Here is a 12,686-nt window from a genome sequence, read left to right as displayed (position 1 = left end):
AGAACAGATGTTTAAATCATCGCAGAGGATAACCTATGTGTTCCTGATTTAAAAAAGGGGTGGGGGAGAAAACATCATGAATTAATGTTTGTGGTCTATTCATAGCACCACCAGCCCTCAGTCAACTGCCATGGGAAACGCCCACTCAGGCTCCAGGCTTAGACGCTTCTTTTCAACACAGGAAGAAAAACACCAGAACTGCAGTGTCATTGTGCTTTAGATTTCCTGAGACAAGAAGTGAAGGGAACTCAGATTTCAGTTTTTGGCCTCAGAAGTTGAACTTTTTCAACTTCTTGCTGCAGTTTGGACCCACCAACATGTGAAGACAGCCAGAGCATCTTTAAATTCAGCCTCTCCCTCGCCTCTGCCTGTGATCCAATAAATTGAACGTTACCTGCAAATGTCACCATTTACATTATTTACCAACCAATTTGTCATGAAACTCTGGCAAATTTGAGCAAAACAGGTCGGCTGGCTGTTTCACGGTCGCGTTATTTTCCCCAGAGCTGCCTGCAGCCGGTGCCAGTAAAGCAGCAATGTGTTACACTGACAAAAAGGCTCTGATTGCAAGTGATGTCCCCACCAGACACCGCCACCAATCCACCCCCCCGGCGTCTGTCAATATCCATCACAAAGACTGCTCTTGTTTACATAGTGTAGCTGCTCTCACTTAACCCGGCCCTAAGGAAAAATATCACTGTAAAAAATGGTTATTTTATGTGGGGAAAAAAAGGTTTGTCAAAACTTGTAATTAATATGGTAGAACTTTTTCTACAACAACGGTAACAGCATATTAGTACCACTGAGGTAAATAACCAGATGTGATTGCCAGAACTTCACTGCAGTAAAAATGTTGGAAATTTTTTGAACTTTTATTACAGTAAAAAAGATGTTAATACAGCTTATGTACAATTAAGGTTGGAGTTTGGTTCCATATTGTTCTGTAAAAATAGGGGAGGCTGGGAACAGTTGCAACACTTTTTGTATTTCTCTATATTTTCCATATTTTACCGAAAAAATTTTTAGTTTTTAACATGAAAATGCCATATGAACATCATATAAGTAAATCTGTTTCTTACTGTGCAATTGACAATCAAAAAAAGGCAGCCTTGGTTGCCAGAACTTCACCAATAATAAATATTGCACAAGTTTTTTTCTACTATTAAGGTAAATGGATAGTAGTACAGCTGATTTTATGGTCATGGTTGGGTTTGGTTCAATATTTTACTATAAAAATAGGGTAGACTGGGGATGGTTGCAACACTTTTTCCATTCCTCTCAGTTACTAGTTGGACTAGATCTATCAAGTGTCTGCTAATTACCCATATTTAAAGATGATTACAAATGACAAATCGTTCACAACTTTTATTTAAAAGAAGAAGTCTGATGGTGCAACTGACTAACCCTGGGGACAGCTGCAGCATAATTAAGGGATGGTTGCAACATATCAGAAATACATTAAATTTTAATAATTAACTTTTCTTTTTGTCTCATTAAGCACAGTATTCTGAAAATATGCATTGTTCTATTGTTTATTTATACAGTAGTATTATAGAATCATTTATTTATGTGGTAATATTTGTAAGATAACTGTTATTGAGTTTTGCTTGTTTATGCCTTAGACATGGGAAATAAACATGCAGAAGTTACAGTGTAAGTTGTCTTTGTGGGCTTGTTGCAACTGTCCCTTGTTGCAACCATCTCCAGCTTTACCAATAATTTGGAGTTTGCTTGTTTACTTACATATTTTACCATAAAAAGCAAGTCTTTAAAATTAAAATACAATATGAACATAATATAAATAAAAGTTCTGTGAAATATAACGGTGTCTTAATGCGCAATTGGTGGGGAAAAAACAGCCACTGTGGTTGCCAGGACTTCAAATTTTATAGTGTAGTTTGTCCTTGTGAGCAGAAGGTCTACCTGAGGATTTGCAGTATGAGTGTCATCACTCTAGCATGTGTCTAATTGTCTAATTGGAGGAATAAGACTTGTTGCAACTGTCCCTTGTTGCAACCATCCCCAGACTACCCTACAAGTTTTAAATAAAAAATAAATAAATAAAATTGCCATAATATTAAAATACCATACAAGTACCAGTTTGCTGAGACACACACACACACACACACACACACACACTTATAGAAACAGTACTGTACCTATTTAGAGCTTACAGTCTTTTACAGTCATGATTTGATGGTTTTTCAGCATAAAATTCACAGACATTCCTTTAACAATGTGCAGTTATTATACTTCATACAATCACAATAATTTCCATCATAATCACAACAAAATTTCCCTAAAATATTCCCATAGGACTGTAATATAACTGTGGTCACTTTAGTTGATGATGATGTGCTATTTTAGTCTCCTCTTACATCACTGTCTGATCCCAGTGGGACTTGTTTTTTTTATGATATCTGTAAAACATCTGTCTGAAACCTACTTCAGTGTCGCTGTTTATGCAGTAAAGGCACTGAAAGTGCGCTACTACATCCGTTTTCATATGAGCCAAATCACAAACCACAAATAAACAAGGCTCTGCAAGATTCATGGACAAAAAGCTCCATCAATATTTCAGTCATGGCTTCGTGTGACTGAGGCAAGCAGCGGGCTGTCTCTGTAGTCTCCACACTGGCTGTGTGCGCTCACAGGCGCGTCCTCTGAATGTTATCATACACAGCGGCATGAGTGCTTATTATTGTGGGGGTCAGGGGCCCCTCCCCAGGTCACTAATTGGACATTAAAGGGGTTCCCTCAGTCAGATGAGGCGTGTGTGCAGGGAAGTTCAGACAAAGGATGGAGATAATGATAAGTTTCACTCAGTGTGAACACGCAACAACAAGATGCTGGTCAACCTGAGCCACCGCGTGATGTAATGGGAGTGTGGTGTGACAGAGTGTCTTTATGTGGGGCCAATGACATGAAAACATTTAAAGAGTGATCATCTTTCAGCAGCATCCACCGTGCGTCCTGCAGCTGGACCACCTGGATGCGTAAAAAGCACCGTGCCTCGCAGACGCAGCGTGCGCCCGCAGCGGAGAACAATCACTTGTTTGTGGTGCTGCGCTCTGTGTCTGGACTGATGGATGGAGGAAGGTGACAAAGAGGGGTATGGTGGGGATGGTGCATGAACCAGCGGGTCGTGACGGGACGGCAGGAGAAGGTGGAGGGGGAGGAGGAGGGGTGTAGGTAGGCTACTTACGCTGCTGTTCTCTCCTGTCCAGTGGACCATCGCCTGGTTGTGGGTCGCATCCCCTTTGAGCACGAACGAACTGCTGAGCAGGGACATTTGTTTTTCCCGGGACAGTGCCCTCCTGAAGCGAGGGGAGCTCTCCGCGGCTTCCTCGTCCCCGTCCGTCGGTAAGAAGAAGCCCGGCGGGGAGCCTCCGTCTCCGCCGCCCATGTCAAACGCGCGGTCCTCCCCGCCGCGCCGGTGTAAAGCCCCGCTGTCACAGCGCACGGGTCCCGGCAGTGCCATCCAGGCCGAAGCGGTCAGCAGAAAGACGCAGAGGTGCGCAGCAGCGGCGGAGAGCGGGTTTTCTGGGCGCAGAGATGCCATGCTTTGCGCCGTAGTAGCGCTCGTATCGCGGAGACTGATGGAGAGACTGCTGATGCTTGTGGAAGATAGATAGGTGTATACTGTAAGCCGAGAGAGAGAGAAGAGGGAGGGGAGGAGAGGAGGAGGAGGAGGAGGGAGGGGAACCAGAGCGGAGGCAGACACTGGGAACAACGTGGACGCGTCCCTGTGCCAAGCGGGATCCACAGGACGGCGCAGCGGTGCCATCTGCTGTCCTGCAGCTGCAGCGACTCCACTCTGCTCAGCACATCTTTATACACTGTCAGCACGCGAGGAATTCACATTTTAATAATGACATACGACCTGTTTCAAATATATGGTATAGGTTATAACACATGTTTATCCAAAGTGTATGGACTGATTGTTAGGGGAGACCGGGGATGGTAGTAACACTTTTTGTTTGAGCATCAGTAAACTCAGTGGCTGTTAATGCTAAATCTTTCAAACTTTGACACACAGTACCCATATTTGTCTGCTACAAACAAACCTAAATTGGACATCTATCCAATCACAAATTAGGTGAGTTAAAGAACCAATACGTATCAATTGAACTTGTGAAAATGAGTACAGCAGTCCAAAAAGTGAGCCACAGACTGTATATTAAATATGTTGAACCCCTATTCAATATACAGTCTATGGCTGAAGTGAGTTGTTTCCCCCTGCCTCCTCCTCTTCAGACTCAGGCAGGCTACAGGAACAGTGCAGGAGTGCAAGACGAGCACAACACTGACAGGTGATGACGAGTCCTCCTCTGTAAGTTGATCAGCTGTTTATAACTGTCAGTTGTCCATCGATGTAACGTTAAGATTGTGATCTTGACAACAAAAGCCCCCTTCTCTGAAAATACACACCGTGGAGTTCGGGTTCAGTGACTGCCCACTTGACTGCCTGCCAAACTCCATTAAAATATTGTTCAATTTAATAGTTATAAACATCTACACTTTCTACAAGATGATTAATGACTCCTTACAACTCGTAAACATACGCTTATTACTTCAGTGAACATTCAGCATTAATTTGAGCTCTAATTAATGTGGAATGGGAAAACTAAAACAGTTATTTCAGTCTGGAATAGATTTCTCCTTTAATGTCAAATACAAAGGGCTCCAATGTTACAACCTACCCCAATGCTGAGGTGAGTAGTAACACTAGCGGGGGATAGATGTAAAAAAAAAAAAAAGAGGTAATCTACTAATATAAGATCTATACTATACAATATATGAAAGACCTTATTCGAGGAATAGAGAATAAACAGTTTTGACTAAAGATATAAAGAACAATGAGAAAATTTAAAAAAAAAACTATGACAAAAGACACTTGTGTGGATTGTGTCACTGTCACATGAGTGGCAAATGTGGCTTGCTGCCCCTGTGGTGCAGACTTTGTGGGCACAGAGCTGACAATGTACACACTTGAGTTTCCAATGTGCTCCATTCAGAAATTGAACTGTTACAACTGTCCCCAGCCCAAGCAGCTAATGCTAACTGTTTTAGCATGTGATAGTTCACCCAAAAATGAAAATTCAGACATTATCTATTCGCCTTCATGCCGACTGAGGGTCAGGTTTGGTTTTTTAGTCCACAAACACTGGTCACCGTTCACTTCCATTGTTTGGGAGATTGTGCACCACTGTTTTCCAGTGAAACTCCAGCAGTGTTTTGTGGACTAAAAAACTAAACCCAGCCTTCAATCAGCATGAACATGAGTACATTGTGGCTGAATTTTTGTTTTTGGGTGAACTATCCCTTTAAAGGTAGAACGAAGGCAAAGGAACAAATCAAACTGGAAAAACTGCTTGTTTTGTATTATGTAAGTCAAATCATTGTATCTACAATACAATAAATCTTGCACCAAAAGTATTGCTAAAAATTTACTTTCTTTTCCTTTTTTTTTTTTTTGATTATAAAATACCCTGTTATAGGAGATTCTGGGTTCTACGCATAACCCAGTTCGAGGTAGATCTCTCTGAAAGGGTCCCAAGTTGAATCTTTATAAAAGGTTTTAACAGGAACAAGCTTGAGAACCCTTTATTGTTCTAATTATCACCTTTATTTCTAAGTGTGCAGCTGCCAGAAGTTGCTCCTAGGATGCTGAATCCAGCGGCCTCACAAGTTAAAATATTACACAAATAGTGACATGTAAGTTTAAAAAGTGCAAAAACCTGAAATCCTAGCACTTTGTCTTAGTTTTGGTAAATAACCCCACAGTAATACAAAAAATTCCACGAACACGGGGTCAAATCTGGTCCAGGATAAAATTTTAACCCAGTGTTTTTTAGGATGTGTGGCTGTTTTGGGTTGCCAAACAACACGAGGAATAGTTTGATTAGGCTTCTCGTCCACATCACGTCTGTGAGCAGGTGGAACAATGACCCACGGCTGGTCCTGAGGACAGTTTGTAAATCCTACAGGTCACTCAGTCAATTAGCTTACAGGCAGCGGCTCCTAAATTCTCCTCTCCATTTTTGTTTCAGCCCTCACATAAATTCTTGCATTTTTTAATTGGATTTGTGCTCCCAATTTAAAAGATAAAAACTATAAGATGACCTGAAGAAGCTGGAGACATTCTACAAAAAGACACTGCCGAACCGTATCTGCATATTTGCTGTCAGTCCACTGATGCTCCTCACTGCCTCGCTGCCTCCCTTTGTGTTGGTGGCCAGCTGGCCGGGAGGTCACAGTTCACATTTGATCCAACTAAGTAATAGCTCTCCTCTGTGTCCGTCCTCCTATCCAATTATAGGTAGAGGCTGGATTAACCCGCGGTTTGGTGGGTCAGGATTGGCGGGGCTCGGATGTCTCTGCAGGGAAAACAACAAGGATTTACCTTTTCTTCATACTGACATTTAGCTACAGCAACAAAACCCGAACGACGTTTTTTTGTTTTCTGTCATGTAGAATATTATTTTTACTGATGCTCATTCTTGAGAATTGGGACAGAACTGTATTTTGAGAGGGGGGCGTTGATTTTTACTCTTCAGTTATGCTCGAAAATATATTTTAAAAGATCAAACTCGTGGTTGTTGAACCTTATAATGGACCAACGTCCAAGTGACTAAATTTTTTTATGAAATGTAGATGTCAAAGAAAGACTGAAAATCTGACGGAGTTGACAAAATATGATTTTTTATTATTTCACAGCATAGTCGGAGTGAGCAGCCAATTTATTTTTTGAAGTGTCTCAGAGTTCTCTTAATGCTGATCAAAATACACATTTTTAAACCATAATTCTTTTTTAGCTTTGATTTAGAAGGGCTACGGAGTTCACATGTTATGGTTGAGGCACATTTAATAGTTTTGTTATTTCATGAATTTGTTGAAAAATAGAAAGTTAACCAGTGTTTGAGCAGTATTCCCGCCTTCTTTTTAAACCAGGAAGTGAGACAGGGGTCGTTAGGGTATAGCTAACCCTTTTTATGCCTGATTAAATCATGGTTTTGTAAAATTCTGACGGAGTCGAAAGAAACCTGGGACACAACTTTAACAGGCTAAAGCAAAGATAAATATAATAGGGCCTATAGGTTCTCAAACTGTGGTACAAGGACCACTGGTGTTCCCTCTAGTGGTACGCAAAGAAATATCAGAAACATTTTTTAAAAATGAAATTTGGTTCAAATGAAAATGCATAAAACATCAGATCACTGAAATGTTTCAATATCAGGCTGCGACAGAGTCATGGTCATGCATGTAGTGTACTCATACGTCATACATAGTTACAAGCCTTGCTGTGATGACGGGATAGTAAACACAGAAATCATGGCTCCAAATGAGAACTATTTCAAAAAGGAGTGCGGATCAGGAGAAACAAACATTTTGAGCAGCTGTGTTGAACATGAGGTTGATGACAGTGAACTGAGCATAAGTACTAGCCGTTACTTAAGAAGCGTTGGTGAGGTGTCCACGAAACCTGGTGGCACCAAACAGCACAAAACAGTAAGGTGGTACATGGAGATATCTGTATTTTCTGAAGTGGTACGTGGTGTAAAAAGTTTGAGGAACACTGTAACAGGGCATTTTTATACATGTCATCAGCAGGAATTGTTACTTGTAGTTTTTTAGTTAGATTTTTTTTTTGTAGATTTTGAGGCTTTTAATACATTTTTAATTTACTGAAGTTGTGAATTCTTGTCTGGGACGAGCATGTTTTCTGGCACAGAGCAAGTTTAGAAATAAAAAAAAATGAAGCAAACCAAAATATTTCATAAATTATGGGCACGTTTGTAAGACTGCAGGACCTTTGCTTATGGTAACATTTTGTATCAACAGCACTGTACTTTGCAGTTACAAGCAGTGTGATGTGATGTGGGAGTGTTGGAATAATACAAATAATGGAAAGTGGGCAACTGCTCAGACCGTAAGTGGACCCGAAAGTCTCAGATTCACTGTGTGGAAGTTCAATATAAACTGACATTTAAAAAAACGGCTTCTGGGCATCTGCTCCTCATCTCGAGGGCCTGTGTCAAAATCTACCTGTGATGTTTCACTTATTATACACCTACACAAACAAGTGAACCAGGAGCACAGGGGGCTGAACTGGTGAGTGAGATTAATTGAACCTTGTAGGATTTATCAGTGCAATGGAGAATCAAAGGCTGGCAAAGCTAAAAATGCTCAAAAATATACTTGGAATACTTTAAAAACTGGTCGATTAAAGCTTTAAGACCCAATGTCTTAAGACAAAACCTTCAATCCGCCGACACAGAGTGATACTCTGTAGGACGTTTTCATGTTTTATCATTAAACAAAATTACATTAACGAGATGTAACAGGCCATATTCTGTATCCAATTAGATGAAAATATAGAAATAATTTGTTACTTAGGCAGTATTAGACCCCTTATTGGTCCCTTATTAGACTTTATTATAGGGTAATTAAGATGTTACAACATAACTGTACTGTAAAGTGTATTTTCTCCCTCTGTCAGACCCTTATTAGACTGCATGAGTGGGTTATTAAGGATGGGTTACAACACAACTGTACAGTAAACTAAAGCAGACAACCTGTTATCACGTGACCAAAGGTGTATAGGTCACATGCTGACAACTGTGTCATCTCCATGACAACTGAGCAACCACCATCTGTTGATGAAAACTGAGCATTGTGACTGAAAGCTGTAAGTTGACCTTCAGGTTGCCCAGAGCTGAGCTCTGCTGCAAACAGATGCTGCTGCAGTTTTTAAACGCAGCATCTCAGAAAGAGTGTTGGACATTATTATTTCAACACAGCGTCTCTTTAAAGAGAGAATTCTGCTCTGACTGACCTATGAGCAGTATCAGTGTTGCAAAGGTGATCTTTGTTAATTATTTACTCGTCAGAGTCCTGCTGTTGCTGCTGCAGGTCGGGAATAAATGGAGGTAGCTGTGTTGTTGGTCTCAGATCGGTGCACTCATGTGTCCAGAGTGACAGAGCAGGAGCATCGCTGGTTTGAATATTTGATGGCTGTGAGAGCAGAGGGTGCAGCAGTATCACCGCAAAGAGCATCTTCTCAACATACACTGTTAAATTCTTTTGACTTGAAATGATGAGTTGAATGAATGTACTGTACAGAGTTTAATCAACTCATTAGATTCAGTTTCTGAAGAAATACCATCAGCATATTACACTGTAAAAAATCATTTAGAGACTGGCGACTGCCTTCAGTAGATTTTTAAGAAAGTTTTGTCAATCTGTGATCTTTTATTGAGATAATTTACTTTATCTCTAAGAGTTTTAGAAACCCCCAAAAAATGTATTTCAAAAATTGTTCACAGTAAGCTGTGAACCTGATTTGTCATTATTTGGGTGCTTTATCTCAACTAAATATAAGTAGTTGGTAAAACCTTTTCAAAACTTAAGAGTTTCAGTAGGGCTCAGAGCTCCAAAATCTACGGAAGTAAGTTGAAATTGTGAGTTTGCTGAACTTTATTATGTGCAGACTTCCCAGAAATAAAGAGCTGACTCTTCTAACAGAGAAAACGTAGAAGGAAATCAGATTTATTTGTAATGTTCGGCAGTACACCTGAAGAGTTGTTGGTTCAACTTAATATCTTAAGCTTGTTGAATATGTTTTCAATTGAATTAGTATCAAGTCCAGACTAGAAAAGTTTATTTGTTTTGAATCATTACAAAATTACCTGAACTTGTCTTTTTGAATTCAGTCAACTTAAATTTTTAGACATCCGCATACCAACTTTTTAAAGTTAAAACAAATTGTTTATTTTTACAGTATCTCATACATTCATACTGATTTGTGTACATTTGTACCCTTATATTTGATAGTTAAATGTGCTGGAGTTATGTAAATAATTTATGTTAATTGGATTTGATTAAAAAAAAATAGTTGGACTAAGTCAATTAAATTATATTCTATGAATGCACTTTGTTTGAGTCGGGGCTACATAAAGTTATTACATGGAAATCCTGCCCACAATTTAATTCAAGATCATCCAGTGAGTTTGTTTGTTTGTTTGTTTGTTTGTTTGTTTTGAGTGATTCTGTATTTCTAGTATTTATCTTCAGAAGACCTCAGAATGTCAGAAATGTAGGTCTTTTGATTTGAAATGATGAACTGAATGTATGTACTGTACAGAGTTCTATCAACTCATTCAATTCAGTTTCTGCAGAAACATTGGCAGACTTCCCAGAAATGAAGAAGTGACTCTTTAAAAGTAAATCAAATTCATGTTCATGTGATGTTCAGCAGTGTGACTGAAGAGTTGTTGGTTCAACTTAATATCTTCTGGTTATTGAACATGTTTTCTGAAGATCAACTGAATTTTTATTGCTATCCAGTCTGTTTAAGTTTATTTGTTCTGACTCATTACTTCAACTTGTCCTTTCAAATTCAGTCAGCTCAAAATTTTCAGGCAGCCTGGAGACTTACTTTTTAAAGCTTAAACAAATAGTTTACTTTTACAGTGTAGCACACTGTCATACTGATTTTGCGTACATTTTCACCCTTCTCTGACCCTTCATAGTCTTCATTTCTCTCCATCCACATTGAAAATCCACCAACTTGAATTTCGGTAAAGTTTAGAAACAGAAACACTGTATTTGGCAGAGATAAACCCCGACGGAGTGAATGCTGAATAAGTTTTGTGAGACAGCCAAGGAAGGGGCTCTGCATCAAGGATTTCCAGTATGCTTCCAATCATTTTTTATTAGTTGTTTTTTTTAACATATCAAGCCAATTTTAACAAAATAATTCAACAGACAACACTTTAAATAATGCAGGTTTCTGGAAAATGTTGAATAATTCAGTCGACATGAATAATATGTATCAAAATGAGTGTACCTACATGTGATGCCTACAGAGCTCACAGATCAAAACACAGCCTCATTATCTGGTTGATCTGGCAGGACTTCAAATTAAAAATGTACTTGTGATCTTGATCTGGGTCTGCATTCTGTGTTTTCGGTGTTTTCACGCACAAGTGAGGGGGCGGGCAGATGATGGCAGGGTGTGCACCCTCCATGACCTCTATTGCTAGGATACTGCCTATAACTGCACCTCCTAAACTGGGGCTTATTTTAAATATTTCATCAGACTGTGGAAGTGTGTGTGTGTGTGTGTGCGCTGGGGTGTGTGTAGGAGGAAAGTGAGAGTTACTGCAAGGCTGCAGGAAGAGTGAGTCTGAATGTAATCTGTTTTCATCTAAAGGACAGCTCCAACACAGAAGACATTTAGAGTGGAAATTAAATAGAAAAGATAAACTGCATTTCTCTAAATGCTTCAACAAGTCGTCAAGTTATAACAGGAAACTTTTCATGTAACGCTGAGATAAATATATTAGAATGTGATATGTTTGTATGTTGTAATGCAGATTAGATTAGATTAGATTAGATTAGTATCAACATTAAAATGTGAAAAGTTTATTGTTATAATAAGATTTTTTGATGATATTAGGATATACACACTTTTCACATTGTAACATGACACTTTTCTTGTTATAACAATATACTATTTATCTTGTTATAATATATAAAACATTTAATATTGTAACATAATTATTATTTTTATAACAAACATTTCACATTAGAATGTACTAACTTATGTTGTTATGGTGCAATAAGTTGTGTGTGTGTGTGTGTATATATATATATATATATATTATATATATATATATAAATATACATATATATACAGAAATCATGTTGTAACAAGATACATCGTATATTCGTATATTGTTATTATTGTTATAAAGGTTTCTCATTATAACAATGTTAATTGTTATAACATGACAACAACAAGATAAATTATACCAAGATAAATATAATATAATTTGATATGTTTGTATTATTTTGTATAACAAATATATTTATTTTGTTATAACAATAAGCTACAGATCATAACATGTTTTTTTAAGTTATAACAAGATAAATATATTATAATACATTGTTACATAAGGTGATAAGTTTGTATCTCATAACAACATGAAAATACCTTGTGATGATGTGAAGAACAGATTCTTTTAACAATAAACTTTAAAGCAATGTATTATATTTTTCTTGTTATGACTTGAAAATTTGTTGTCATAACAATAAATTATGTATTGCTAATACAAGAAAAATTTGTCATTCTAACAATATTAGTTATTAAGTTAATATAAGTTATGTTATTACATGATTTTTTCCTGGTATGACAAGTTGTCACAGTATAACATGGTTTGTTGTGTTTTTTGAATAAAGGTTTTTTGGTCTCTCAAAGATCAATGAGCTTCCACTTCAGTGTATCTCACAGCAGGCCACAGATCTCACAAAACTTTTCCCGGGGGAAGGCAAAAGTTTGAAAGGACAAGGAAAATCTTTGAGAGGACAAAACTTTTTTGAAAGAATGTAAAATTCTTGTGAAAGAACGCACAACTTTCGCAACAACAGGTAACTTTTGCAAGAGAAACTTAACTTTTTTTTTTTTGAAGAGCAGAAAACTTTCAGAGAAACTCGACTTTTGCAAGAGAAGTCTCTTGTAAAAGAACTCCTTTATCCTGCAGTCTAATATATATTCCTGCATTTCCCCATATCCTGCATGAGGCTTTATAACGCTCATAATAAATCTGAAAAAGGGACTCGCTGGAGGTACATGTTGTCTGCAGTGGATGTGATTTTTACTCCAAGCCAACCCAAAAGCC

At 38.3% G+C, this 12,686-nt stretch overlaps 1 protein-coding gene across 2 annotated transcripts in view; it reads right to left on the bottom strand.

The window, feature by feature from the left end:
- The window catches only part of sorcs2 (sortilin-related VPS10 domain containing receptor 2), a 441,732-nt gene extending 437,698 nt beyond the window's left edge, over positions 1-4,034 (bottom strand). For both annotated transcript variants that reach the window (XM_084711712.1, XM_084711713.1), the window contains exon 1: positions 3,206-4,034. In XM_084711712.1, the coding sequence (XP_084567838.1) occupies positions 3,206-3,787 (582 nt within the window). In that variant the 5' untranslated portion in view covers positions 3,788-4,034. The remainder of the gene's footprint in view (positions 1-3,205) is intronic.
- Between the last annotated feature and the right edge of the window lie 8,652 nt (positions 4,035-12,686).

The sequence above is a fragment of the Lutjanus erythropterus genome, chromosome 23 (genome assembly GCF_056507025.1).
Source record: "Lutjanus erythropterus isolate fLutEry1 chromosome 23, fLutEry1.hap2, whole genome shotgun sequence".
NCBI lineage: Eukaryota > Metazoa > Chordata > Actinopteri > Lutjaniformes > Lutjanidae > Lutjanus > Lutjanus erythropterus.
This window is presented reverse-complemented; position numbering and strand designations above follow the sequence as displayed.